Source organism: Chiloscyllium plagiosum, unplaced genomic scaffold (assembly GCF_037043375.1).
Source record: "Chiloscyllium plagiosum isolate Xiang-an unplaced genomic scaffold, Cpla_swu_hap1 HiC_scaffold_24, whole genome shotgun sequence".
NCBI lineage: Eukaryota > Metazoa > Chordata > Chondrichthyes > Orectolobiformes > Hemiscylliidae > Chiloscyllium > Chiloscyllium plagiosum.
The window spans coordinates 57,896,821-57,921,703 of NW_028270162.1; the positions used below are offsets into that span (position 1 = coordinate 57,896,821).

Below are 24,883 nucleotides of genomic sequence, written 5' to 3' on the forward strand. Positions count from 1 at the left end.
CTCCCCCCCTTCCCCTCTCCCCCCTTCCCCTCTCCCCCCCTCTCCCCCCCTTCCCCTCTCCCCCCTCTCCCCCCTCTCTCCCCCTCTCCCCCTCTCCCCCCTTACCCCTCTACCCCCTTACGCCTCTCCCCCCCTCCCCCCTTACCCCTCTCCCCCCTACCCCCCTCCCCCTCTCCCCTCTCACCTCTCACCCCCCTCCCCCACACTGGATAGTGTGGATGTGGAGGAGATGTTTCTGCTCATAGGAGAGACTAGGACTGAGGCCACAGCCTCCCGAGTGAAGGGGCAACCCTTCAGAACTGAAATGGAGAGGAATTTCTTCAGCCAGAGGTTGGGGGAATCTATGGAACTCATTGCCGCAGAGACTGTGAAGGCCAAGTCAAATTCTTTGGGATGGCACAGTGGCTCAGTGGTTAGCAATGCTGCCTCACAGCACCAGGATCCTAGATTCGATTCCAGCCTCGGGTGACTGTCTGTGTGGAGTTTTGCACGTTCTCCCTGTTTCCTCCCACAGTCCAAAGATGTGCAGGTCAGGTGAATTGGCCATGTTAAATTGCCCATAGTGTTAGGTGCATTAGTTAGAGGGAAATGGGTCTGAGTGGGTTACTCTTTGGAGGGTCAGTGTAGAAACAATCTAATCTAATCTAATCTTAATCAATGTTGGATATCTGCTGCCCTGTCAGCGCAGGTTGTGAAAATATGAAAAACAATACCATATTGGATCATGGGGCTAGGCAGGTGGGCGTCTGTTCAGTTGTAATGTTTTACCAAAAGATGAAATGTGCCTTGCTACCGCACTCAGTGTGTCAGTGTGAATTTTGTGCTGAGGTTTTGTACTCATGACCTTTTTGTTTGAGGCATGAGCTCTGCCCACTGAATTATTCCGACATGAGGCACTAACTTCTTGTGACGTACTGGAATAGGAATGCTGAGCTGGGGGAATTCTAGATCTCACTCACGTTGCAGGAAGGCAAAAAGCACTATTGATGAGCAATGACAGAAGCTGGCTGTGTGAGAGAGAAACAGGCAATGATTGACTCACACTGTCAACTGCAGAAAGAGCAGAGTTGGGATTTTACAGAACAATGAGGCTAGCGTTAATCTTCTTGAAGGTTATTGGTATGGGGCAGTGAGAGACTGCAGTCATTGAATGAGTCACATTGTCTGCCTGGTCCTTGGGAGATTAGAATTAGGCTTTATTGTCACAGAGACTCAAGTACAGGGATACAGCTGCACAGTGAAAAGTGTACAAAGTCTGGTGCCATCTGAGGTACCTAGATACAAAAGCTTAGGTAGAAAGGAGAAAAATAAAGAAATAAAGTTTAAAAAGTTCAAAATTATTGTCCTTCTAAACCATGGACCTGGATTGAGTCCAACACTATAAGGAAGCAGACTCGTGACAGTCTGCTCTATGCTGGGCTTCTACCCACTCTGTCCCCAGAACCACCCCCCCACCCCACCGCGGGCTCGATCTCCTCTGCACTGTGCTCAAGGATGTAGAGTTAGCAGGGGTGATGGGGGCTGTTTCCCTGCATTGTTGTGACATTTAAGGCTGCGGTGGACACATTTCTAATCTCTCGGGGAAATTAAAGACATGGGGAGCGGGCGGGCGGGAAGGTGAAGCCCAAGGTCAGCCAAGATCATATTAAACTAGAGTTTAAAAAAAAATCTGCAGATGCTGGAATCCGAGGTGGACGAGCAGGAGGCTGGAAGAGCACAGCAAGCCAGGCAGCATCAGGAGGCGGAGAAGTCGAGTGTAACCCTTCTCCAGTCCCACCTTACACCCACCCCTCGTCCTGAAGAAGGGTCACACCTGAAACGCTGACTTCTCCACCTCCTGATGCTGCATGATCATAATAAATGGCAGAACTGATCCAAAGGTCCAGGTGGTCCATTCCTGCTCCTATTTCTCATGTTCTAATCATATGGGAGAAAGCCTTGATCCCAGTTCTTGTCTTCCCCCTAGTATTGTCATGTGGGTGAAGTGATATTTGCTCCCAGTCACACAGCCCTGAGAATCACCTGCATCCACGCACTCAGCAAAGTGACCAACCTGCCAATGACATGTTGACGAAGGAAAACAGATGAGGCTTCCCTGGCTGCAGAAGATTCGGGGCAAATCGAGGCAAAGGAACTATCTGCTCTGGTGTGGGAACTCCCAGGAAAGGGGATGTAAATTTAAAATTTGACGAATTTTTGAAAACATCGGCTGTTGTGAATCTTTCTCCCGCAAGGCAGCTGGGGTTGAAGTGCACATTTCAGAGCTGAGATTAATGGGTATTATTAAGTCGGGGTATTTTGAGAAGTTGCCTGTGGTTTTCCTTTGTCATGCTTCACAAATAACATGGCTCATCCCACTCCTTTTCCCCAGTATCTCCTCGATCCAGTGGTTGGACATGCAGTGAATGGACACCTCTGTCAAACATACACGGTCACATCCAGGAGTCTGGCTTCAACTCAGCTAATGGGAGCTGTGGGCTGAGGCAATGTGGGGAGGGAGGGAGGTTTTGGGGTGGGGGAGGGCAGATGGCCTCTGATTTCTTCAGTTGTCCTCCCCTTGTGCCGCTTTGCAGTTTTGTCACTCTCGCTGTGGTACATGGACTGACATTCTCTGGGCCACCTTTCTGCTGGGATTATCTCAGGGAATCGGAGCTTTCTTGCACTCAGTTCTCTCTGTCTCTCTCTGTGTTTCTTCAGTACATCGCAGTGCACATTGTGCCGGACCAGATCCTTCACTTCGGAGGCTCCTCTGAGCCCTGCGCTCTCGGGAGTCTCTCCAGCATTGGCAAAATCAGTAAAGAGCAGAACAAAAACTACGCCAAAGTGCTGTTCGACCTGGTGAACAAGCACTTGCACATTTCCCCAGACAGGTGAGGCTGACAGATTGGTTGGTAAGGGGTGAGGTGGGGCATTGGGGAGTGGAGAAAGTGAGGTCTGCAGATGCTGGAGATCAGAGCTGAAAATGTGTTGCTGGAAAAGCGCAGCAGGTCAGGCAGCATCCAGGGAACAGGAGAATCGATGTTTCGGGCATAAGCCCTTCTTCAGGAAGTGGGAGTGGGCTGTGATTGGAGAGGGTGAGTTCACTTCCTCAGCAGAGAGACTGCTTGGTGACCTTGACCATTGCAGACTCTCCCCAGTTACACCGATCTGTGCTGACTGCCCCCAGTGTTCTAAATATGCTGCTTCTGCACTTAATTTGTTTTGAAGAGTCACTGAAATTCAAGCCAGTAAAAATTACTTTGACTTCATGGATGTTGACGGGTGCAGACCCACCTCTGAGAGGAGTGAGTACAGGGCCTACAGTCCATGAGATGATTCTAATAATCTATAGGACATGTGTAAATTATTTTCTCTGGTGAACAATCCAGAAAAAGGCAAGGTTATGTTGCTTTTGCAGCCAGGCCAGTCATAGGCTGTGTTGGGATTTTAATTCTGGAACTCTTCCTCCACAAAAGCCTTTGGACATTGGATTCAGGATCAGAGCAGCAGGTATTTGTTTGATAATGATATGGAGGGAAGGAGAGAAAATGGGATTGTGGTACAGATTCTATCTTGATCTAATTGGAACTTCAGGCTTGGCAGGCTGAATGGCCTCCTAATTCTCTGAATCTAATTCAGTCGGAGTGCAAGAACCGAGTCAGACTTAGTCAGAATGAGTTAGAACCAAATCTGGTTTAATCAGAGGGCATTTGAAAAGGCAAATACAGATAAATTACTGCAGGTGCTGAAAATGTGAAAGAAAAACAAAGTGGAGAAAATCAGCAGGTCTGGCAGCATCTGTGGAGAGAGCCTTTTGAGTCCCATACGACTGTCCTATAATATTGGACCTGAACGATTAATTGTTTCTCTCTCCATTGATGCTGTCAGACCTGCTGATTTTCTCCAGCAATTTCTGTTTTGAACAGGCTATGATTTAATCAGAGAGTGAGCAGTTTCCAGGATCTCTGAATTGGCTATTTGCTAATTGTTTTATCTTGCTTGTTTCACAGGATGTACATCGTCTTCCAAGATCTTGAGGGTGCTAATGTTGGCTATAACAAAAATACCTTTGCTTAGGTTCTGACGCAGAACATTCTTAAATGATCAGTTTGATATACTGTATGTTGTATCTTCATCTGCATCAATGGACCAGAGAGAAGACTCTTAAAATAATGTCTTGTTTCTGACTGAACAATAAAGTAAATGTAACAATGTATGTTTATTGTCAGCTATTGAAGGTGTGTTTCTTACAAATTTCTTAAGAGGTATTTATTACTGGGTATGTCCCATATATTTCCGACATACTCATATGGTATATTTCTCTATATTGCCACTTCCATCGAAAAAGAGAAGGGTAGATATGTGGGAACACCACCACCTAAAAATTCCCCTCCAAGCCACTCACCATCCTGACTTGGAAATGTATTGCCATTCCTTCACTATCACTGGGTCAAAATCCTGGAATTCCCTGCATAAGGACATTGTGGGTCTTCCTACAGCACATGGTGGATCAAGAAGGCAGCTCACCAGCACCTTCTCAAGAGGCAACTAGAAATCGCTAATAAATACTGGCCCAGAGAGCAGTGTCCTATCAATGAATAAAATAGAGTATAACTTCCGTGTATGCTTTAGGGTGGACATATTACAGTATGTATGTAACTTACTGTCTATGGTTATTGTACAACATGTGTGTATTTGTATGTTTCGTGTGTGTGTCACAGAATTGCTACCCTTCTCCTTGTTAAAACCTCTAATACAATCTCACCCGACCAAGGATTTTGTCAGTTTCTAAATAAATCCCACACAGCTACATGCAGAACCTCTCAAGGTCAGAAAACTAGACAAAGTGCACATGGCCTTGATAATCTATACCTAGCGATCTCCCAGATGAAGCAATGTCAACAACAGATTATGTTTCAGAGCACAGTGTGTTGCATCTGTGCACTAGGTGTTTTTCCAGTGACCACATTATACCTTTACATATCCAATTTGCTCTCAGAAGTGTAAAGCATCTTTAATTCCTGAGGGCACTAGGACGTTTTTGGTGGGGAGAGGCACCTGAATTCAGTTAGGAATTGTTTTGGTTCTTGGCTCTGCCTCCTGAAGATACCCCTGTGTCCCACGAGTGAATTTTTAAAAAGCAAAGTAACATCAACTCCTGGTAAAATGCTGGAACTGGTTACTGTGAATACAACATTAACTGGACAGTTATCAACATGGAGATAGATGGGGTTTCACATTGCCTGATCAGCCAATGTGGCTTCTTTGAGGAAGTGCCAACCTATGTAAGCAATAGAGACCCCAACCATGGTGGCTGCTACGACATCCTATTGGAGAGCCAGTGGTGTAATGGTAACATCACTGGGCTGTTAACCCAGGTTCCTAGATTATTGTTCTGGGTTTACGTATCATCATGGAAGAATTCAATAAAATTCCTAGTCTAATGATAACCATGTAGCTACTGTCAATGTCATAAAAGCCCATCTGTTTCACTGATGTCCTTCAGGGACAGAGATCAGCCATTTCTAGCTGGTCTGGCTTACCTCCTGGATAATATAGATTAGAATGGTGCTGGAAACGCACAGCAGTTCCGGCAGCATCCGAGGAGCAGTAAAATCGACGGTTTGGGCAAAAGCCCTTCATCAGGAATACAGGCAGAGAGCCTGAAGGGTGGAGAGCACTACTTTCTCCCCACCCTCACCCTCCTCTCATTTATCTCTCCATCCTTCAGGCTCTCTGCCTGTATTCCTGATGAAGGGCTTTTGCCCAAACCGTCGATTTTACTGCTCGGATGCTGCCTGAACTGCTGTACTTTTCCAGCACCATTCTAATCTAGACTCTGGTTTCCAGCGTCTGCAGTCATTGTTTTTACCTCCGGGATAATATAAACAGGCTGATCAGTGGCAAATGAAATTCAAACACACACATTGATAGTTGATGAGAAACACTGAGCAAGGAAGGGCAGGAAGTGATCAAATGGTGCAAAAAATCAGGGACCTCGCGGGAATCCAGCTTACACTGATCAGAAAATATAATTCTATGGGAAACAAGATGTTGGAAAGGTGTGACTTTTTAGAATCCCTACACTGTGGAAGCAGGATATTCAGCCCATCAAGTCTGCACTGACCTTCCAAACAGCATCCCACCTGGACCCACCCTCTTACCCAGTAACCTTTCATGTACAATGGCTAACCCACCGAGACTGCACATCCCCGAACACTTGGCAATTTAGCATAGCCAATTCACCTAACCTGCAGATCTTTGGAATGTTGGAGGAAACCGGAGCACCTAGAGGAAACCTCATGTGGACACAACCGCGTCCGACACAGTTAGGGAGCACACTAAATTCAGCCCTACCTTCACAATCCAATTAGGGTCACATAGGAGTGTCATTACATCCCATCTCCCAGTTTCTTAAAAATGACATTCATCAGGTGAGGTTTGGATCTAAGGAAGGTTTTGCCTCTTGTCTAACAGAATGTTACCAAGGGGTGATTGTAGAGGGAATGAGGTAGGGGTGAGGAGTGTGGTGCGATGGCAAGGGACTGGGGCTTGTCCTTGTGACCCAGACATGGTAATATAGCAAGGTACCATCAGGGGAGTGGGTGAAAAGGGAGCCATGCACCAGCCTTGAGGGCAAAGTCCATCATAGTAGTTGTCTCACCTCATGTGTCCAAGGGAGGCAGCTGCCGGCCAACATTCAGGGCAGGGGGGTGGAGTTTGAATCAGGCCGGGTCTAGCTGAGGATCACCAGGTCAGTGCCTCTTGACATGGGAACTGATACCTTGGGCTGGAGATCAGATGCTGCTGGGAAACCTTTACTCGCAGGAGGTCAGACTGTTGTGGGAGGAGGCCATGGGAGGGATTCCAGCTGTGGCCCACAGTGGGGTCATGAACTCCCAATCGTCATGTCCTGCTGATCTAGGAATGAAAGCTCTGTCAACAGAGCTGGCAATTTTCTTCAAACTCTTCATGATTTGGATTTGAACTAGGTCTCATCCACCCAATCACTAACCATAGTCATTGGAGGAGCACAGCAAAGTGGAGAGATCCTTCAGAAGGGCAAATATGTCAATCTGATTCTCAACAAATGCTGCCAGTTGGGCTGTCAGAACAGATGCTTTGGGTCCATCATGCAATCCAGGTTCAATTGACTGTTTTTTTGGCCATTCTGGCTTCCCTGGAACAGCCAGCTACATTTGTAAACTGGAAGAAGTTTTCATTTCACAAATGTTCTAGTTATCCATGATTGAAGTGATGGTGCATGCCCCCTTCCGAGTGGTTCTTGTCATACATACATCTGAAGAAACTCCCAGCTGCCACAGCAACCTGTGGCCTTTGGCCAAGCACGGGGTTGGATCCGAGATGACAAGGGCTATCCCCTGAGGACGTGGATCATGTCAGCACCTTCCAAGAGATCTCTGACACAGCCCTCTGCTCAACAGCAGCAGTCGTAGTGCTCAAAAACATGTTTGCAATTCCTTGTCTAGTAGAACCTTATAGTATGTGACAGAGGGTGCCCAGGAGTGTCACCACCCTGCTTCTACTTTAACAATGAGCAAAGGGGAGAAGAATTGTTAATTGAGGTCATGGAGGAGCTACCTAAATTCTCACCTGAGGCTTAATGGGAGAAATATGAGGAGGTGGTGGGGACAGAGGTCTTGTGGCAGCCCTATAGAACCTGAAGTCACACTTTATGGATATGGGGTTGGGGAGGGGGAGGGGTGGGGGGGTGGGGAGGATATTTAGGACTGAGATGAGGAGAATGTTTTTCACCCAGAGTGTGGTCAGCCTGTGGAATTCATTATCACAGAAAGCAAAAACATTGAATGTTTTCAGAAGAAGATAGATAAAGTTCTTAAGGCTAAAGATCAAAGAGTATTTGGAGAAAACAGAAACACGTTGAGTTGATGATCAGCCATGATCATTTTTGAATGGCAGAGCAGGCTTGAAGGGCCAAACAGCCTACTGCTCCTATTTTCTTAGCTCCCCTCCTGTGGGGAGGTGTGGCATGTCCTAGCAGGAGGTAACCACATTTTCAAGCATTTTGAGGATGGGTGATGCACGTACTATTATCATTTCCTCACCTGGTCTGGTTGAGCACCCACCCGGACCAGTCTCGATCTGGACTTACCCCACTCCACATGGCCTCTGCCCACTCAAGGTCAAGGCCAGTGGGCCATTCTCACTCAGAACGAAAAGAGTTGACTCCTCCACTCCCCAACCTGAGACTGAACAGGCTTTCCACTGACACTGAAGACGATGAAGATACCATGAGACACCTCTTTGTGCCTTGTTCACATTGTCAAAGCCTGAGCATTGCACAACAGACGGGGGCATGTGTACCCATTGTCCTATTTGTTACTGGGTGTGATGTGTGTTCAATGACTCCTACAAACAGCGTACCGTAGGCAGAGGAAGAGGTCACATGATTACAGCCAATGTACATTAGGTACCATTGAATTTCTGCAGAGATCCCCCTATTTCTACAAAGGTACCCCTTTGCAATAAAATAAAATACATTTACAGGTTATGCAGGTTACTCAATTATTACACAATTAAAAAACAGTTATAGTTTATTAACAAAACTGTGTTAACTTATAGTCAGTATCTTCACATGCATAATCGTTAAATTATGCAAGACTCACAGCAGTATGAGTGTTCATTGTCTTTGGCTGTTCATCTGATACGTGTTTGTTCATTGGGTGATGTTTCTTTTCCAGCCAGGGCTGTTCCTGTGGTTATTGTGTTTGCTGATCCACTTCTGTTGCTGGTGGACAGTGGTCAATTGGGATACATGGCCATTCAATACTCTGTGCAGATGGTGAAACCACTTCATCAGCTGTCTAGGTGTAGGACAGTCTCTCTAGCTATACGTGTATTTCCATGGATCTGATGATATATCTAGTAATTTATTTTCACAATGTACATCTGAGGTAACAATTACTTGGCATAGGTCCCAAGTTGCCATGTGGACTGACCTTTGTTGAAATTTGAACTCTGACAGCTTAGCCAATGCTCAACTCTGGCACTGAGCTGGCAATTTTATCAAAGTGAAATACAACTTTCTATTGGTTCGCTTTGATTTTTGCCTGTTACTACTTCTGGCGTCAAGCGGTTTTTGTTATTGGAAGTGTAGTTTAGTTGCTAGTGGGATGTTAATCTTTGTACTGAACTGTTTTCCATGCCTTCTGGTGTTTCTCCACTCAAGGATTGCTTTGTAGACATCTGTGAGAGATTTGCTCAATTTCTTTATGATTTCTTTGCTGCCTCAGCTTTTCCACTTAAAAAGAGATAGCGTGGACATATGTAAGGGTATTGCATTTCCTAATGCTTCATGAAGGGGCAGAATTCTTTATTTGTGAACTAAGGGGAACTGTTGCTGTTCACAATGTCAGGAACCGTCTGATCCCTGTAGTGGTCATTGAAGTCCACTCCCAACAGTTGACCATGGGGCTCTTGTAGCACAGTGGTATTATCCCTACCACTGAGCCAGGGTTCAAGTCCCACCTGCTCCAGAGATACCTTGTAACTTACCTCAACAGGTTGCTGAAAAATCAAGTAGTGAACAATGTGAAGATAATTAGCTCTTACAAGAGTGGAGAGGCCTACTGGGACTTCCATCCAGTCTGTCTCGGATGCGATAAGTCAGAAGCAGCTCCTCAGAGTATTTAACCTGCTAGTTGACAAGTTCAATGTACTGTATCATTGCAGTGCTGTCACACCTGTTGGTCACTGCCACCTCAGGTACAGCTCTCACCTTATCAGGATCTAGACAAAGTCGTTTAGCTGTCAGTACATTATCTATGTACTTGACTGCAGGCAGCTTCAATTGTTCAGCTTCAGGAATATCTGGCAAATTCTCGCTGGCAGTTGCACTGAATTCTAATAGGACCATAAGACATAGGAGCGGAAATAAGGCCATTCGGCCCATTGAGTCCACTCCGCCATTCAATCATGGCTGATGGGCATTTCAACTCCACTTACCCACATTCTCCCCGTAGCCCTTAATTCCTTGTGACATCAAGAATTTATCAATCTCTGCCTTGAAGACATTCAACATCCCAGCCTCCACTGCACTCCGCGGCAATGAATTCCACAGGCCCACCACTCTCTGGCTGAAGAAATGTCTCCGCATTTCTGTTCTGAATTTACCCCCTCTAATTCTAAGGTTGTGTCCACGGGGTCCTAGTCTCTTCGCCTAACGGAAACAATTTCCAAGCCATTATTGGTCTGCGATGGCTTCTTCCATCATACCTCCACGTGCCTAAACCAACACATCATCCACAATCACTTCCACTTCAGGTCACTAACTATCTCATGCTGTCTGTGTTTGCACTCTTCTGGAGCAGTGGAAATGTCAAATATCATGTGCAACCATCTGCACCTCTTGAAAAGCATCCCAGAATGTCGTCAGAAAACTGCTGCTTCTATTCTGCTTCACTTGCCAGTCACCGTCCTTTGCATCAGGGGGAGTGAAAATCTGTGCCTTGCAAATTGGGACAACATTTCTTCAATCTTTGGTTCAGGGAACTGAAAACATTATTGAGATCCTTTTGGATTGATGCCTACCCTCTGATTTCTAGGATTTTTTCACTGCTCCCATGCTGCTAATTCAGTTTCAGGGAGCTGTCACTCTTGTGATCACTTCTTGTTTTTTCCAGCCCTTCTGTGTTGCCTTGAAGGCTAGACTTCAGAGCAGCTGGAACTCTGCCGAATTGATCTCCTAATCTTACCCACTCCCAGTTAATATTCACCAGGAAAACTTCCAAAAGCTATAAAACCACTCTTATAACCTTTTTGGAAATGTTCAGTAGCTAATGGTTTGCAAAACACTGCAAATCTCTTACGATACATATCAGCCCAATCTGAAGGATGACTTAAGCTGAGTTGAATTTGCTCATAGAGTGTGGTATTGGAAAAAGCACAGCAGGTCAGGCAGCATCTGAGGAGGTGGAGAGTCAATGTATCGGCAGGACCCTTCATCAGTCCTGCCCGAAACGCGGCTCTCCTGCTCCTCTGATGCTGCATGATCTGATGTGCTTTTTCAAGCGCCACACTCTATCTTTTCTGACTCTCCAGCATCTGCACTATCTCCTAGTTGCTGCAAACCATCCAGAACTCCAGATCTTCATTCTTCACATCACAGTGGGTTCTCATCTTAACTTGGCCCCTTAGCATGAATATCATTCCGCAAACTCAATCTTAATCTCGAGGGCTTCATTTTACACAGGTGTACAAAGACATGAAACTCATGTCAATCAGACACTTCATGTCCACTTGGTATGCTACTTCTGCATTCGTAAGTCTAACATTCAGAATCTACACATCATCCTTAGAGTCATAGAGTCATAGAGAGGTACAGAATGGAAACAGACCCTTCGGTCCAACTAGCCATTTGGATACAGAACTGGCTCAAAGGTAGAAGACAAAGGGTGGTGGTGGAGGGTTGTTTTTCAGACTGGAGGCCCGTGACCAGTGGAGTGCCACAAGGATCAGTGCTGGGTCCTCCACTTTTTATCATTTACATAAATGATTTGGATGCGAGCATAAGAGGTACAGTTAGTTAGTTTGCAGATGACACCAAAATTGGCGGTGTAGTGGACAGCAAAGAGGCTTACCTCAGATTACAACAGGATCTGGACCAGATGGGCCAATGGGCTGAGAAGTGGCAGACAGAGTTTAATTTAGATCAATGCGAGGTGCTGCATTTTGGGAAAGCTAATCTTAGCAGGACTTATACACTTAGTGGTAAGGTCCTCAGGAGTGTTGCTGAACAAAAGACCTTGGAGTGCAGGTCCATAGCTCCTTGAAAGTGGAGTCACAGGTAGATAGGATAGTGAAGAAGACATTTGATATGCTTTCCTTTATTGGTCAGAGTATTGAGTACAGGAGTTGGGAGGCCATGTTGCGGCTGTACAGGACATTGGTTAGGGCACTGTTGGAATATTGCGTGCAATTCTGGTCTCCTTCCTATCGGAAGAATGTTGTGAAACTTAAAAGGGTTCAGAAAAGATTTACAAGGATGTTGCCAGGGTTGGAGGATTTGAGCTATAGGGAGAGGCTGAACAGGCTGGGGCTCTTTTCCCTGGAGTATCGGAGGCTGAGGGGTGACCTAATAGAGGTTTATAAAATCATGAGGGACGTGGATAGAATAAATAAATTCCCTGGGGTGGGGGAGTCCAGAACTAGAGGGCATAGGTTTAGGGTGAGAGGGGAAAGATATAAAAGAGACGTAAGGGGCAACTTTTTCACTCAGAGGGTGGTACGTGTATGGAATGAGCTGCCAGAGGAAGTGGTGGAGACTAGTACAATTGCAACATTTAAAAGGCATTTGGATGGGTATATGAATAGGAAGGGTTTGGAGGGATATGGGCTGGGTGCTGGCAAGTGGGACTAGATTGGGTTGGGATATCTGGTCGGCATGGACAAGTTTGACTGAAGGGTCTGTTGCTGTGCTTGTACGTCTCTATGACTCTATGATATTCTGTCTCTGACGAGCTCATCTTTCGGTTGTCCAAACTCTCAGACTCCGGGTAGATATATCGGTGTGTGGTCACGCGACATGTTGCCTTTCATTACAAGGAGATTTGAGTACAGAAGTAAAGATGTTGTTCTGCAGTTGTAGTTGTTCAACCATCTGATGAAGGAGCAGTGCTCCGAAAGCTAATGCTTCCAAATAAACCTGTTGGACTATAACTTGGTGTTGTGTGATTTTTAACTTTGTACACTCCTGTCCAACACTGGCATCTCCAAATCATATTTATGGAAGTTAAAAATCACACAACACCAGGTTATAGTCCAACAGGTTTAATTGGTCTAACAGGTCTACGGAAGGATATGCTTGTCAGAGAGAGAGAGAGAGAGCAATGGAGGTTCACCAGATAAATCCCTAGAATGGTAGGATTTTAATTTTTTTAAATTAGATTAGATTCCCCACAGGATTGTTTTATGAATAGACATTGAGGAAACTAGGCCAGTATTCTTCAGAGTTTCAAAGAATGAAGTGGCTACCTTGAAAGTTACAAAATGCCTACAGGGCATCACTGAAGATATAGATTCATTCATTCATTCATTGGACTGGATGTGGGAACTCACACGTTCCTCATGGTTCCTGCTGAAAGACCTATTTGTCCTCCCCTCCGCCAGGGGGCGCTGCGAGGCTCTCCCCATTTCCGGAGGATGCACTGTAACTCCACCTCCCCCCAACACCGGGAAGCGGTCGCGGTCGCGGTCATGCATCCTCCCCTCCGCCGAGCGGCGCTGTTGACGGCGGTCCGGTTTAGTTTCTCCCCCCCCCTCTTCTTCTCTGACGCCATCACCGCGCGCCGCCCAGCCTGGGCCCCGGTTGCCGGGTGACAGCGGGAGTGTGGCGACATGGCGCTGTTCACCATCAACAGGTGGGAGCAGGGTGTCTGAGACTGAGGGAGGACAAGGAGGGAGGTGGAGGGGTTAGAGTGAGGGGGGAGAGGGAGTTAGAGTGAGGGGGGAGAGGGAGTTAGAGTGAGGGGGGGAGAGGGAGTTAGAGTGAGGGGGGGAGAGGGAGTTAGAGTGAGGGGGGAGAGGGAGTTAGAGTGAGGGGGGAGAGGGAGTTAGAGTGAGGGGGGAGAGGGGGTTAGAGTGAGGGGGGGAGAGGGAGTTAGAGTGAGGGGGGAGAGGGAGTTAGAGTGAGGGGGGAGAGGGAGTTAGAGTGAGGGGGGAGAGGGAGTTAGAGTGAGGGGGGGAGAGGGGGTTAGAGTGAGGGGGGAGAGGGGGAGTTAGAGTGAGGGGGGAGAGGGGGAGTTAGAGTGAGGGGGGAGAGGGGGTTAGAGTGAGGGGGGAGAGGGGGAGTTAGAGTGAGGGGGGAGAGGGGGAGTTAGAGTGAGGGGGGAGAGGGAGTTAGAGTGAGGGGGGAGAGGGAGTTAGAGTGAGGGGGGAGAGGGAGTTAGAGTGAGGGGGGAGAGGGGGTTAGAGTGAGGGGGGAGAGGGAGTTAGAGTGAGGGGGGAGAGGGGGAGTTAGAGTGAGGGGGGGAGGGGGAGTTAGAGTGAGGGGGGGAGAGGGAGTTAGAGTGAGGGGGGAGAGGGAGTTAGAGTGAGGGGGGAGAGGGGGTTAGAGTGAGGGGGGAGAGGGAGTTAGAGTGAGGGGGGGAGAGGGAGTTAGAGTGAGGGGGGAGAGGGAGTTAGAGTGAGGGGGGAGGGGGAGTTAGAGTGAGGGGGGAGAGGGGGAGTTAGAGTGAGGGGGGGAGGGGGAGTTAGAGTGAGGGGGGAGGGGGAGTTAGAGTGAGGGGGGAGAGGGAGTTAGAGTGAGGGGGGAGAGGGAGTTAGAGTGAGGGGGGAGAGGGAGTTAGAGTGAGGGGGGAGAGGGAGTTAGAGTGAGGGGGGAGAGGGAGTTAGAGTGAGGGGGGAGAGGGAGTTAGAGTGAGGGGGGAGAGGGAGTTAGAGTGAGGGGGGAGAGGGAGTTAGAGTGAGGGGGGAGAGGGAGTTAGAGTGAGGGGGGAGAGGGAGTTAGAGTGAGGGGGGAGAGGGAGTTAGAGTGAGGGGGGAGAGGGGGTTAGAGTGAGGGGGGAGAGGGGGTTAGAGTGAGGGGGGAGAGGGGGTTAGAGTGAGGGGGGAGAGGGGGTTAGAGTGAGGGGGGAGAGGGAGTTAGAGTGAGGGGGGAGAGGGAGTTAGAGTGAGGGGGGAGAGGGAGTTAGAGTGAGGGGGGAGAGGGAGTTAGAGTGAGGGGGGAGAGGGAGTTAGAGTGAGGGGGGAGAGGGAGTTAGAGTGAGGGGGGAGAGGGAGTTAGAGTGAGGGGGGAGAGGGAGTTAGAGTGAGGGGGGAGAGGGAGTTAGAGTGAGGGGGGAGAGGGAGTTAGAGTGAGGGGGGAGAGGGAGTTAGAGTGAGGGGGGAGAGGGGGTTAGAGTGAGGGGGGAGAGGGGGTTAGAGTGAGGGGGGGAGAGGGAGTTAGAGTGAGGGGGGGAGAGGGAGTTAGAGTGAGGGGGGAGAGGGAGTTAGAGTGAGGGGGGAGAGGGGGTTAGAGTGAGGGGGGAGAGGGAGTTAGAGTGAGGGGGGAGAGGGGGTTAGAGTGAGGGGGGAGAGGGGGTTAGAGTGAGGGGGGAGAGGGGGTTAGAGTGAGGGGGGAGAGGGAGTTAGAGTGAGGGGGGAGAGGGAGTTAGAGTGAGGGGGGAGAGGGAGTTAGAGTGAGGGGGGGAGAGGGGGTTAGAGTGAGGGGGGAGAGGGAGTTAGAGTGAGGGGGGAGAGGGGGTTAGAGTGAGGGGGGAGAGGGGGTTAGAGTGAGGGGGGAGAGGGAGTTAGAGTGAGGGGGGAGAGGGGGTTAGAGTGAGGGGGGAGAGGGGGTTAGAGTGAGGGGGGAGAGGGGGTTAGAGTGAGGGGGGGAGAGGGAGTTAGAGTGAGGGGGGGAGAGGGAGTTAGAGTGAGGGGGGAGAGGGAGTTAGAGTGAGGGGGGAGAGGGGGTTAGAGTGAGGGGGGAGAGGGAGTTAGAGTGAGGGGGGAGAGGGGGTTAGAGTGAGGGGGGAGAGGGGGTTAGAGTGAGGGGGGAGAGGGGGTTAGAGTGAGGGGGGAGAGGGAGTTAGAGTGAGGGGGGAGAGGGAGTTAGAGTGAGGGGGGAGAGGGAGTTAGAGTGAGGGGGGGAGAGGGGGTTAGAGTGAGGGGGGAGAGGGAGTTAGAGTGAGGGGGGAGAGGGGGTTAGAGTGAGGGGGGAGAGGGAGTTAGAGTGAGGGGGGGAGAGGGAGTTAGAGTGAGGGGGGAGAGGGAGTTAGAGTGAGGGGGGAGAGGGAGTTAGAGTGAGGGGGGAGAGGGGGTTAGAGTGAGGGGGGAGAGGGAGTTAGAGTGAGGGGGGAGAGGGAGTTAGAGTGAGGGGGGAGAGGGGGTTAGAGTGAGGGGGGGAGAGGGAGTTAGAGTGAGGGGGGAGAGGGAGTTAGAGTGAGGGGGGAGAGGGAGTTAGAGTGAGGGGGGAGAGGGAGTTAGAGTGAGGGGGGAGAGGGAGTTAGAGTGAGGGGGGGGGAGGGAGTTAGAGTTAGGAGCACGTCTAGTGCAATCCTACTTGCAGCGTGACATCCACATTCTGGTGGGTTGGAAATGTCAAGTTTCCAGCCTCTCCACGTGAGCATTTAATAATAGATATTTTTAATTTATCGGGTGCAAGTTATGTTGAATCGAGGAGGTTTTCGAGTTTATTTCAGTTTAATAAGTTAAGCTGTTAAAGCATGAGATGGAGTAATGTTGTGACCACCTTCTAACACAATGCACATTAGTAGCTGTGGTCCATTCAGTGGAGTTAATGAGTACTATGAAAGAGAAAGTTAAATTAACAGGAAGAGAAAGATGGCAAGGGATGAGACCAGAAAGAAAAATTGTGACCATGTGGCAGGCCTCATAGTATACCAGTTTGCTTTACTCTGTCCTCCGCTGGTTGTTTAATGATAACAGTATACTGCCTTATTATGAATCTCCTGACATTAACCATATCAACTATTGCCTCAACACTTCTTGATGTGCGTGGTTTTTCCTAGTTTCTCTGGGAATTTAATAGAGTCATTGATAAATGTTGAATCGCAGGTAACTGATTCTCAACTCCAGCAGTGCTGGGCTTGAACAAATAATATTTCCAATCATCTTTCTCTTGAATCTTAGGTACCTCTGTGATGATGAACCTGCCAATAGTCCGCATGATGAGTCCCGATCCCAAACTTTGCTGCAGAAGCTTCGTCGAGAGGCCAAGGCCAGACAGCAACAGCTGGAGGTTAAGAGAGGTCCCATGGATGAAGAGGGGCCGAAGAACCAAAGGGAAGATGAGAATAGAGGAAGGAAGGGCAAAAAGAGGAAAAGAGAAGCTGAAGAAGAGGCTACAATTTCAGAGAAAAGCAGAAAGAAAGCAAGGCACCTGTCAAATGAATCTGAAGACAGCAGCAAAAATGGGAGACATGTTGGTTCCCAAGTGCTCAAATCAGAGAAGGGCAGTGCAGGCTTAAGTGCTAAGCCGTTACATAACAAAAAAGTGAAGAGGAATAACACTGGAGTGGAGAGAAAACGCAAACATCAAGATCAAAGCACAAACAATACAGGTACAGCGTTTGCCTCTTGAACCTTTGGCCAATGCATGGCCTTTGTTTCCTGGATCTTGCTCAGCAGGGGCTAGTGGGCTGAGGAATGACAAATGGGAATTTAATTTAGATAATTGTGAGGTGTTTTGGTAAGACAAACCAGGGCTGGACTTATACAGTTAATGGTAGCATCCTGGAGCATGTTGTTGGACAGGGACCTGGAGTGTAGATACACAGTTCCTTGAGATTGATGTCACAGGTAGACAGGGTGGTGGAGAAGGCATTTGGCATGCTTGCATTCATCAGTCAGAGGAATGAGTACAAGAGTTGAGGTATTACGTTACGGCTGTACAAGACATTGGCAAGGCCACATTTGGATACTACATACAATTTTGGTTGTCCTGAAATAGGAAGGATGTTGTTAAGCTGGAAACGGTGTTTAAAAACAAATTTACAGGAATGTTACTGAGACTGGAGGATTTGAGATAAAAGGGTGGTCATGGATGAATATTAAGCTGAGAACAATAACTTTGTTAGAATTTTTTTGAAAATTTCATCAATTGTGTGGATGAGGGAACTTCAGTTGATGTAGTTGATGTGGATTTTAGCAAAGCTTTTGACAAGGTCCCACATGGGAGACTGATTGAGAAGGTTGAAGCACATGGAAATGAGGGAAACTTGCTGAGATGGATCAGAAACTGGGTTAGTTGTAGGACACAAAGGGTAGCGGTGGAAGGCTGTTGGAGTGATTGGAGGCTGGTGTCCATCAGTGTACAAGGATTAGTACACCGGAAGCGGCAGGGACAGGCCACTATAAATGCCGGAGGAAACACCACAGAAGCGCTTCACAGGAGGCTCCCAAGCACTGAGGATGTCACCTAGACAGGGGACGAAACGTTTGCAACAAAAACTTCCAGCTCGGCGAACAGAACCACAGCAACAAGGATTAGTTCTTGAACAGTTATTGTTTGTTAGATACGCAAAAGATCTAGATGAAAATGTGTGGGGAATGTAAAGCAAATTTGAATACAATACCAAGATTGGTAAAGTGACAGTGAAGGAGATGGTTGTAGGTTGCAGGAAGATATATATGGATTGGTCCAATGGGCAGACCAGTGGCAGATGGTATTGAACCCTGATAAGTGCAAAGTGATCCATTTTAGAAGAAGAAACAAAGTGAGGGCATATTTAATGAATGGCAGAACACTGGATAGCTTAAAGGAACCGAGGGATCTTGGGGTAATTATTCACGGATCCCTGAAGTCGGCAGAGCGTGGGGAAAGGATAGTTAAGAAGGCTTATGGGACACTTGCTTTCATCAGTGGTGGCACAAAGTGTAAGAGCAAGGAGGTAATGTTGGAGTTGTACAGTGAGTTGGTCAGGCAACAGCTGGAGTACTGTGTGCACTTCTAGTCACCTCACTACAGGAAGGATGTGATAACACTAGAGGGGGTACATAGGTTGTCTGGGATGGAGAAACTGAGCTATAAGGAGAGGCTTGGATTGTTTTCTTTTGAGCAAAGAAGGTTGAGGGGGTCATGGTTGAGGTCTATAAGATTAGGAGGGGTATGGATAGGGTGAATAGAGAGCAGCTGTTCCCCTTGGTTGAGGGGTCAATCACGAGAGGGCATAGTGTTAGGATAAGGTGCAGGAGATTCAGAGGAGATTTGGGAAAAACCTTTTTCACTGGGTGTGGTGGGAATCTGGAATGCACTGCCTGGGAAGGTAGTGGATGCCAAAAAGCTTATAGCTTTTAAAAATATCTGGATGAGTACTTCAGATATCACAACAGTCAAGGATGTGGGACAAGTGCATGAAATTGGGATTAGCTCACCTTAAGTGGTAGTTATTGTCGGTGCAGACCCGATGGGCTGAAGGGCCTTTTCTGCACTGTACGAATCTGAGAGCTTGAATAAAGTCACAGAAATGTACAGCATGGAAACAGACCCTTCAGTCCACCTCGTCCATACCAACCAGATATTCTAAATTAATTTAGTCCCATTTGGCAGCACTTGGCCCACATCCCTCGAAACCCTTCCTATTCATGTACCCGTCCAGATGCCTTTTAAGTGTTGTAGTTGTACTGGCCTCCATCACTTCCTCTGGCAGCTAGTTCCTTGCACTCACCATCCTCTGTGTGGAAACATTGTCTCTCAGGTCCCTTTATATCTTATCCCTTTCACCTTAAACCTATGCCCTCTAGGTCTGGACTCCCCCTCCATGGAGAAAAGACCTTGGCTGGGACTTTGTTCTCTGGAGCGTAAGGGGCTAAGGCGTTTATGAAATCATGAGGGGCATGAATAAGGTGAACTGACAAGATTTTTCTCTCCAGTGTAGGGAGTCTAAAACTAGAGGGGCATAGGTTTATAGGTGAGGGGGAAAGATTTAAAGGGGATCTGAAGGGCAACTTTTTCACCAAGAAGATGAAGCATACGTGAAATGTACTGCCAAATTAGATTAGATTCCCTAGTGTTTTGAAACAGGCCATTTGGCCCAACAAGTTCACACCGACCCTCCAAACAGTAACCCACCCAGACCCATTTCCCTCTAACTAACGCACCTAAAACTATGGGACAATTTAGCATGACCCATCCACCTGACCTGCACATTTTTGGATTGTGAGAGGAAACCGGAGCACCCGGAGGAAACCCACGCAGACACGGGGAGAATGTGCAAACTCCACTCAGACAGTTGCCTGAGGCTGGAATCAAACCCGGGTCCCTGGTGCTGTGAGGCAGCAGTGTTAACCACTGAACCACCATGCTGCTCCAAATTGGGGAGATGTTGAATGTGGAAGATTCAGTTTTGAGAAGAGGAAGGTATTTTCCTGGTGTATTGGTCAATATTCAAATATCAACCAACTTGTAATTTCATCCTGTAGCTGTGCATGGGATGTTAGCATAAAAAGTGCAATTATATTTTTCAATGTAAAATTCTGTGTAGTCTTAAAATTGACATTTGTTGTATGACACTTCAAATAGTTTTAGTATGATGAGGTGCTGGTGTCACTATTAATCAAACATTACTTTCTTGCCAAAAATATCTTACAGAGACATCCAACGAAACTAATAATGATCAGGCGAGACCGAACGGAGATCTGGAAAAACCAGAGCAGACCGAAGCGAAGGAGAAAAGTGATCAGGATGAGAACCATACGTCAACTGATTCCAAATCCAGCCTGATCATTCTTGGAGGGTTTCAGAAGAAAACGATTCAGAAGGTTAGTATTCTTCAAAAACAAAACTAGGATCACTAGAAGACCCCTCGAGAGGGGATTTTGACAGTGTTAGCCTGGAGTTCTTAGCTTTTTTTTAATGAATTTAGGGAATGTTGGTGTCACTGATACGGTTAACTTTTATTGCTTACCCTTAGTTATCCTCGAGAAGGTGATGGTGAGTTGCTTTCTTGAACTGCTGCAGTCTACATGCTGTAGGTAGACCCACAATACTGTTAAGGAGGGAGTTCCATGATGTTGGCACAGCGACAATGATGGAACGGTGATAATCATGTGATCAGGGTCGTGAAAGCTACTGTCATGAGGCTGGGATTGAAGCATGTTATTTGGTTTCTGTAAAGGGAGTTTTACTTCTATTTAACACATGCTATATCTGCCCAAACATTTGACAGGATAGTGTAGAGGCAGCATTACTCTGTATCTAATCCTGAGTTGTTTATTCCTATATGGTGTATGGGTGCCACTGGCAATGCTATCTATCTCTAATTGGCCTTGAATTGAACAGCTTGTCAGGTCATCTCAGAGGGCAGTGAATAGTAAAGTATGTTGCTACGGGTTTGGAGTTACCAGGTAAGAATGGCAGACTTTTTTCTGTAAAGGAAATCAGTGAACCTGTTGGCTTTTTATGGCAATTGACAATGTTTACATGTTTGCCTTTAGAAAAGCTTTTAATTCCAGATTTAATTGAATTCAAGTTTCACTGTTTGCTGCGGTGGGATTAAAATCCATGGGCCCTGAACATTAATCTGGCCCTCTTGATGACCCATTCAGCTCAGGCTATTCAATATTTAGAATATTCTAATAGCTGGACTTGGTAGGGCGAGGGAAGGTAGCATTCATCAGAATTCAGTCAATTCCCTCCCCATTCATCCCTATCCAGGAAGGTTCACCATGTTAGCTTATTCTGTCTTGAACTATTTGGCTGGGTAGTATAGAGGGAAATCAATGGCTCAAACCTCGTAGCTTAACAATATGACAGACCTATTATATTGACCCATCAGGTGCTTAATATTTATAGATGATACTAGAGACTGAACTTTCTTGAATTTGAGACAAATGGCTAAGACTGGGATATAGTAAATAATGACTCAGGTGGGAGTTGTTTTATCTTTTTGCAGGTGCATCGAGTCTTGCCCCAGTGGCTTGCTAAGCCCATGCTGGTCAACAAGGACATTAAACAGAATCTAAACGCGATCGAAAATGTTCCAGGAATCCATGAGAAACTGCTTCAGAAACTTCGAACCAATGGTATCCATTCCTTCTTCCCAGGTATGTGCTCACCACACTTTAAGAAAGCTATCAAGGACTTACTGAAGGTGGAGAGAAGATGACAGAATTGGAGAATTTCCATTATGTGGGTGAATAAGGAACCAGAGATTATCATGTCTGGATTAGTGAAGGTTAAAGGGACATTTGGTATTTATAATAATGAGGAGTGCATAAGGATAAACTATTTCCACTCACAGGAGAACCTGGATTCAAGATAACTTGCAAAAGAGCCAATGTGAATTTATGATTTAGAATGCACTACTTGAAAAAGTGGAGGACCTATGCGGTATGAAGTTGCAAGTGGGAAACTATGGAGCACACTGCAATCTGGGTCGTACCTGACTGTTGATTCTCACTTTTTGCTGCTTGGGCATTGAGTATCATCAGGGAATGGTACAGGAAGAGAAATTTGGCAGGAAAGACAAGTAAATCTCAAAGAATAGTGGCAAAAATGGAAATCTGTTTCCTTGGTGCCTTGGTTACACCACCAGCATTATGCCAATGTGGAATTAGTGATGAACAGATATCTCACTTGCATAATTTTTTCTGAATAAATGTACTGCTTGTTACAATTTTTTGTTCACTCATTGGATGAGCATCCCCTTTTAACATCCCTTCTAAGTGTAGTTAAAAAGGGAGTTCAGTGTTCCTATAGGTCTGGAGTCACATGGCAAAAGTGAGGAGCGATTCCTGACGAAGGGCTTTTGCCCAAAACGTAGATTTTCCTGCTCCTCGGATGCTGCCTAACCCGGTGTGCTTTTCCAGCACCACTCTAATCTAGTCTGGAGTCACATGTCAGCCAGGCTTGGTATGGAAGACAGGTTGCCTTCCCTGATGGTCATTACTGAGCCAGTGGGTTGCCATTGCTTTTCTTTCAATTTCAGATCTGTTTGAATTCAAAATTCACCATGTGCAATGATGGATTCGAACTCTTGTCCCAAAACCAATCATCTGGGATCTGGATTACTAGCCCAGTGACACTGCAATGACATCACCACCTCCGGATTAAAATGGTGGCATTTGTTGCCCATCCCTAATCACCCTTTGACCTTTTGTTCTGGAGTTGCACATAGGTAACATTGGGCAAGGATTACTTTCCCTAAAGGATATTAATGAACTGCTTGGGTTTTTACATCAGTCGACGATGGTTTCACGGTCACTGCTGCTGAGATTAGCTTTCACTCCAGATCTGATTTTGATAAACTCAATGAATCAAAATTCCATCAGCTGCCATGACATCCAGGGTATTAATCTGTGCGTCTGGATTACTAGTGCAGTGACATTAACACTACACCACTGTCTTATGCCTTCGGTTGTGATTTTTAGTTTATGCTAAATTAGCTAATGTCATTTGAGTCAATACAGTTGCTTTTGGTGCCCTTAGTCTATCCATGGTGGGGGGAGGAATTGAAGCAATCTGACCTGGTTGTGATGCACTCCATAGTTGAGCCTAACTTATTGAATGACCAACCTATTGTTTGGTGATGCACCCATCATTTATGGTGCCAGTATTTTTCACAGCATCCCAGGATTATTTTGGTGCAGGAGGCCAATCAGCCCATTGTATATGTACTAGCTGTCTTAGTGGCAATCTCCTTTCTTTACCCTGTAACTTCGCACATTGCTTCTCTTTAAATAACTATCTAATGCCTTCCTGAATGTCTCAGTTTAAAATGTCTCCACCACACTGCTTGGCAGTGCATTGTAAACCCAGATTATTCACTGTCTTTCTCACCTCACATGTCCATTTTTTTTTTTAACAAATGCTTTAAAACTGGAGCATGGTTCTTGGTCCATTTATGAGCAGGAATGGTTTCTCCCTATCCACTCTGGCCAGACCCTTGTAAACTTCTATTAAGTCTCCTCTTAGCCTTTTCATCTCCAAGGAAAATAATCCCAACTTGGAACCATTCTGCTAAACCTCTTCTGCACTTTCTCCAATGCATTCACATCCTTTCTTATGTGTGACACCTAGAACTATACACAAACTCCAGCTGAGATCTAACCAATGTCCTGTTTAAATTCAGCGTAACCTTTTAGCTCTTGTTCTCCGTGCCCTTACTTATGAAGCCAGAATACTCGGAGTAGTAGGGGGTGTGGAATGCACTGCCTGCAACAGTAGTAGACTTGTCAACTTTAAGGGCATTTAAATGGTCATTAGATAAACATATGGATGAAAATGGAATAGTATAGGATAGATGGGCTTCAAATTGGTTCCACAGATTGGCACAACATTGAGGGCCGAAAGGCCTGTATTGCGCTGTAATGTTCATGTTTTAATACTATCTGCTTTATTACCTGTCTTGTCACCGCGAATGGCTTATGCACAGGTGTCTTTTGAATGTTATACTGTATTTAATGTTGTCTCTCTTTGTACCCAAAGTGTGTCACCTAATATTTCTCTGTATTGAACTTCATCTGCCACTGCACAATGTGTCAATGTGTTTTTGAAGTTCTACACTGTCACGGTTTACAATTCTTCTCAGCTTAGTACCCCTGTCATAGAGTCATAGAGATGTACAGCACGGAAGCAGACCCTTCGGTCCAACTTGCCCATGCCAACCACTTATCCCAACCCAATCTAGTCCCACCTGCCAACACCTCTTCTCTATCCTATATACTTGCAATTCTACTTTCAAGGAACTATGAACCTGCAATCCAAGGTCTCTTTGTCCAGCAACACTCCTGAGGACCTTACCATAAACTGTATATGTCCTGCTAAGATTTGCTTTCCCAAAATGCAGCACCTCGCATTTATCTAAATTAAACTCCATTTGCCACTTCTCAGCCCATTGGTCCACCTGATCAAGATCCTATTGTAATTTTAGATTAGATTAGATTATTTACAGTGTGGAAACAGACCCTTTGGCCCAACAAGTCCACACCGACCTGCCGAAGCGCAACCCACCCATACCCCTACATTTACCCCTTTAACCTAACACTATGGGCAATTTAGCATGGCCAATTCACCTGACCTGCTCATCTTTGGACTGTGGGAGGAAACCGGAGCACCCGGAGGAAACCCACGCAGACACGGGGAGAATGTGCAAACTCCACACAGTCAGTCGCCCGAGTCGGGAATTGAACCCGGGTCTCTGGCGCTGTGAGGCAGCAGTGCTAATCTGAGGTAGCTTTCTTTGCTCTTCACTACACCTCCAATTTTGGTGAGCCTTGTGGCCTCCACTGCTGTGTATTCCACTAAAGTCCTCCTGTCCCTAGTTGTAGGCTGATATATATATCTATGCTAATCTTTTCCCAATAACATATCAATTGAAATGTGTGTTCCATCTTTTAGTTCCTCAATAACACGGATTCATATTTTCTTTTTTTGATCTTCCTTTGAGTCCTAAGTTGCTCCTAATTGTAAGGATGACCACGG

General features: G+C 46.6%; 2 protein-coding genes across 3 annotated transcripts in view; both read left to right on the plus strand.

The window, feature by feature from the left end:
- The window catches only part of mif (macrophage migration inhibitory factor), a 4,867-nt gene extending 672 nt beyond the window's left edge, over window positions 1-4,195 (plus strand). The window contains exons 2-3 of the mRNA XM_088000336.1: window positions 2,698-2,870; window positions 3,990-4,195. Of these exons, the coding sequence (XP_087856462.1) occupies window positions 2,698-2,870; window positions 3,990-4,056 (240 nt within the window). The 3' untranslated portion in view covers window positions 4,057-4,195. The remainder of the gene's footprint in view (window positions 1-2,697; window positions 2,871-3,989) is intronic.
- Window positions 4,196-13,282: 9,087 nt separating this feature from the next.
- ddx51 (DEAD (Asp-Glu-Ala-Asp) box polypeptide 51) overlaps window positions 13,283-24,883 on the plus strand; it is a 61,741-nt gene continuing 50,140 nt past the window's right edge. The window contains exons 1-4 of one of the 2 annotated variants that reach the window (XM_043716131.2): window positions 13,283-13,379; window positions 16,591-17,021; window positions 20,051-20,220; window positions 21,354-21,504. In XM_043716131.2, coding sequence (XP_043572066.2) covers window positions 13,357-13,379; window positions 16,591-17,021; window positions 20,051-20,220; window positions 21,354-21,504 — 775 coding nt within the window. In that variant the 5' untranslated portion in view covers window positions 13,283-13,356. Of the gene's footprint in view, window positions 13,380-15,942; window positions 16,060-16,590; window positions 17,022-20,050; window positions 20,221-21,353; window positions 21,505-24,883 lie in introns of those variants that run through there. The other variant, XM_088000214.1, reaches the window with a different exon arrangement.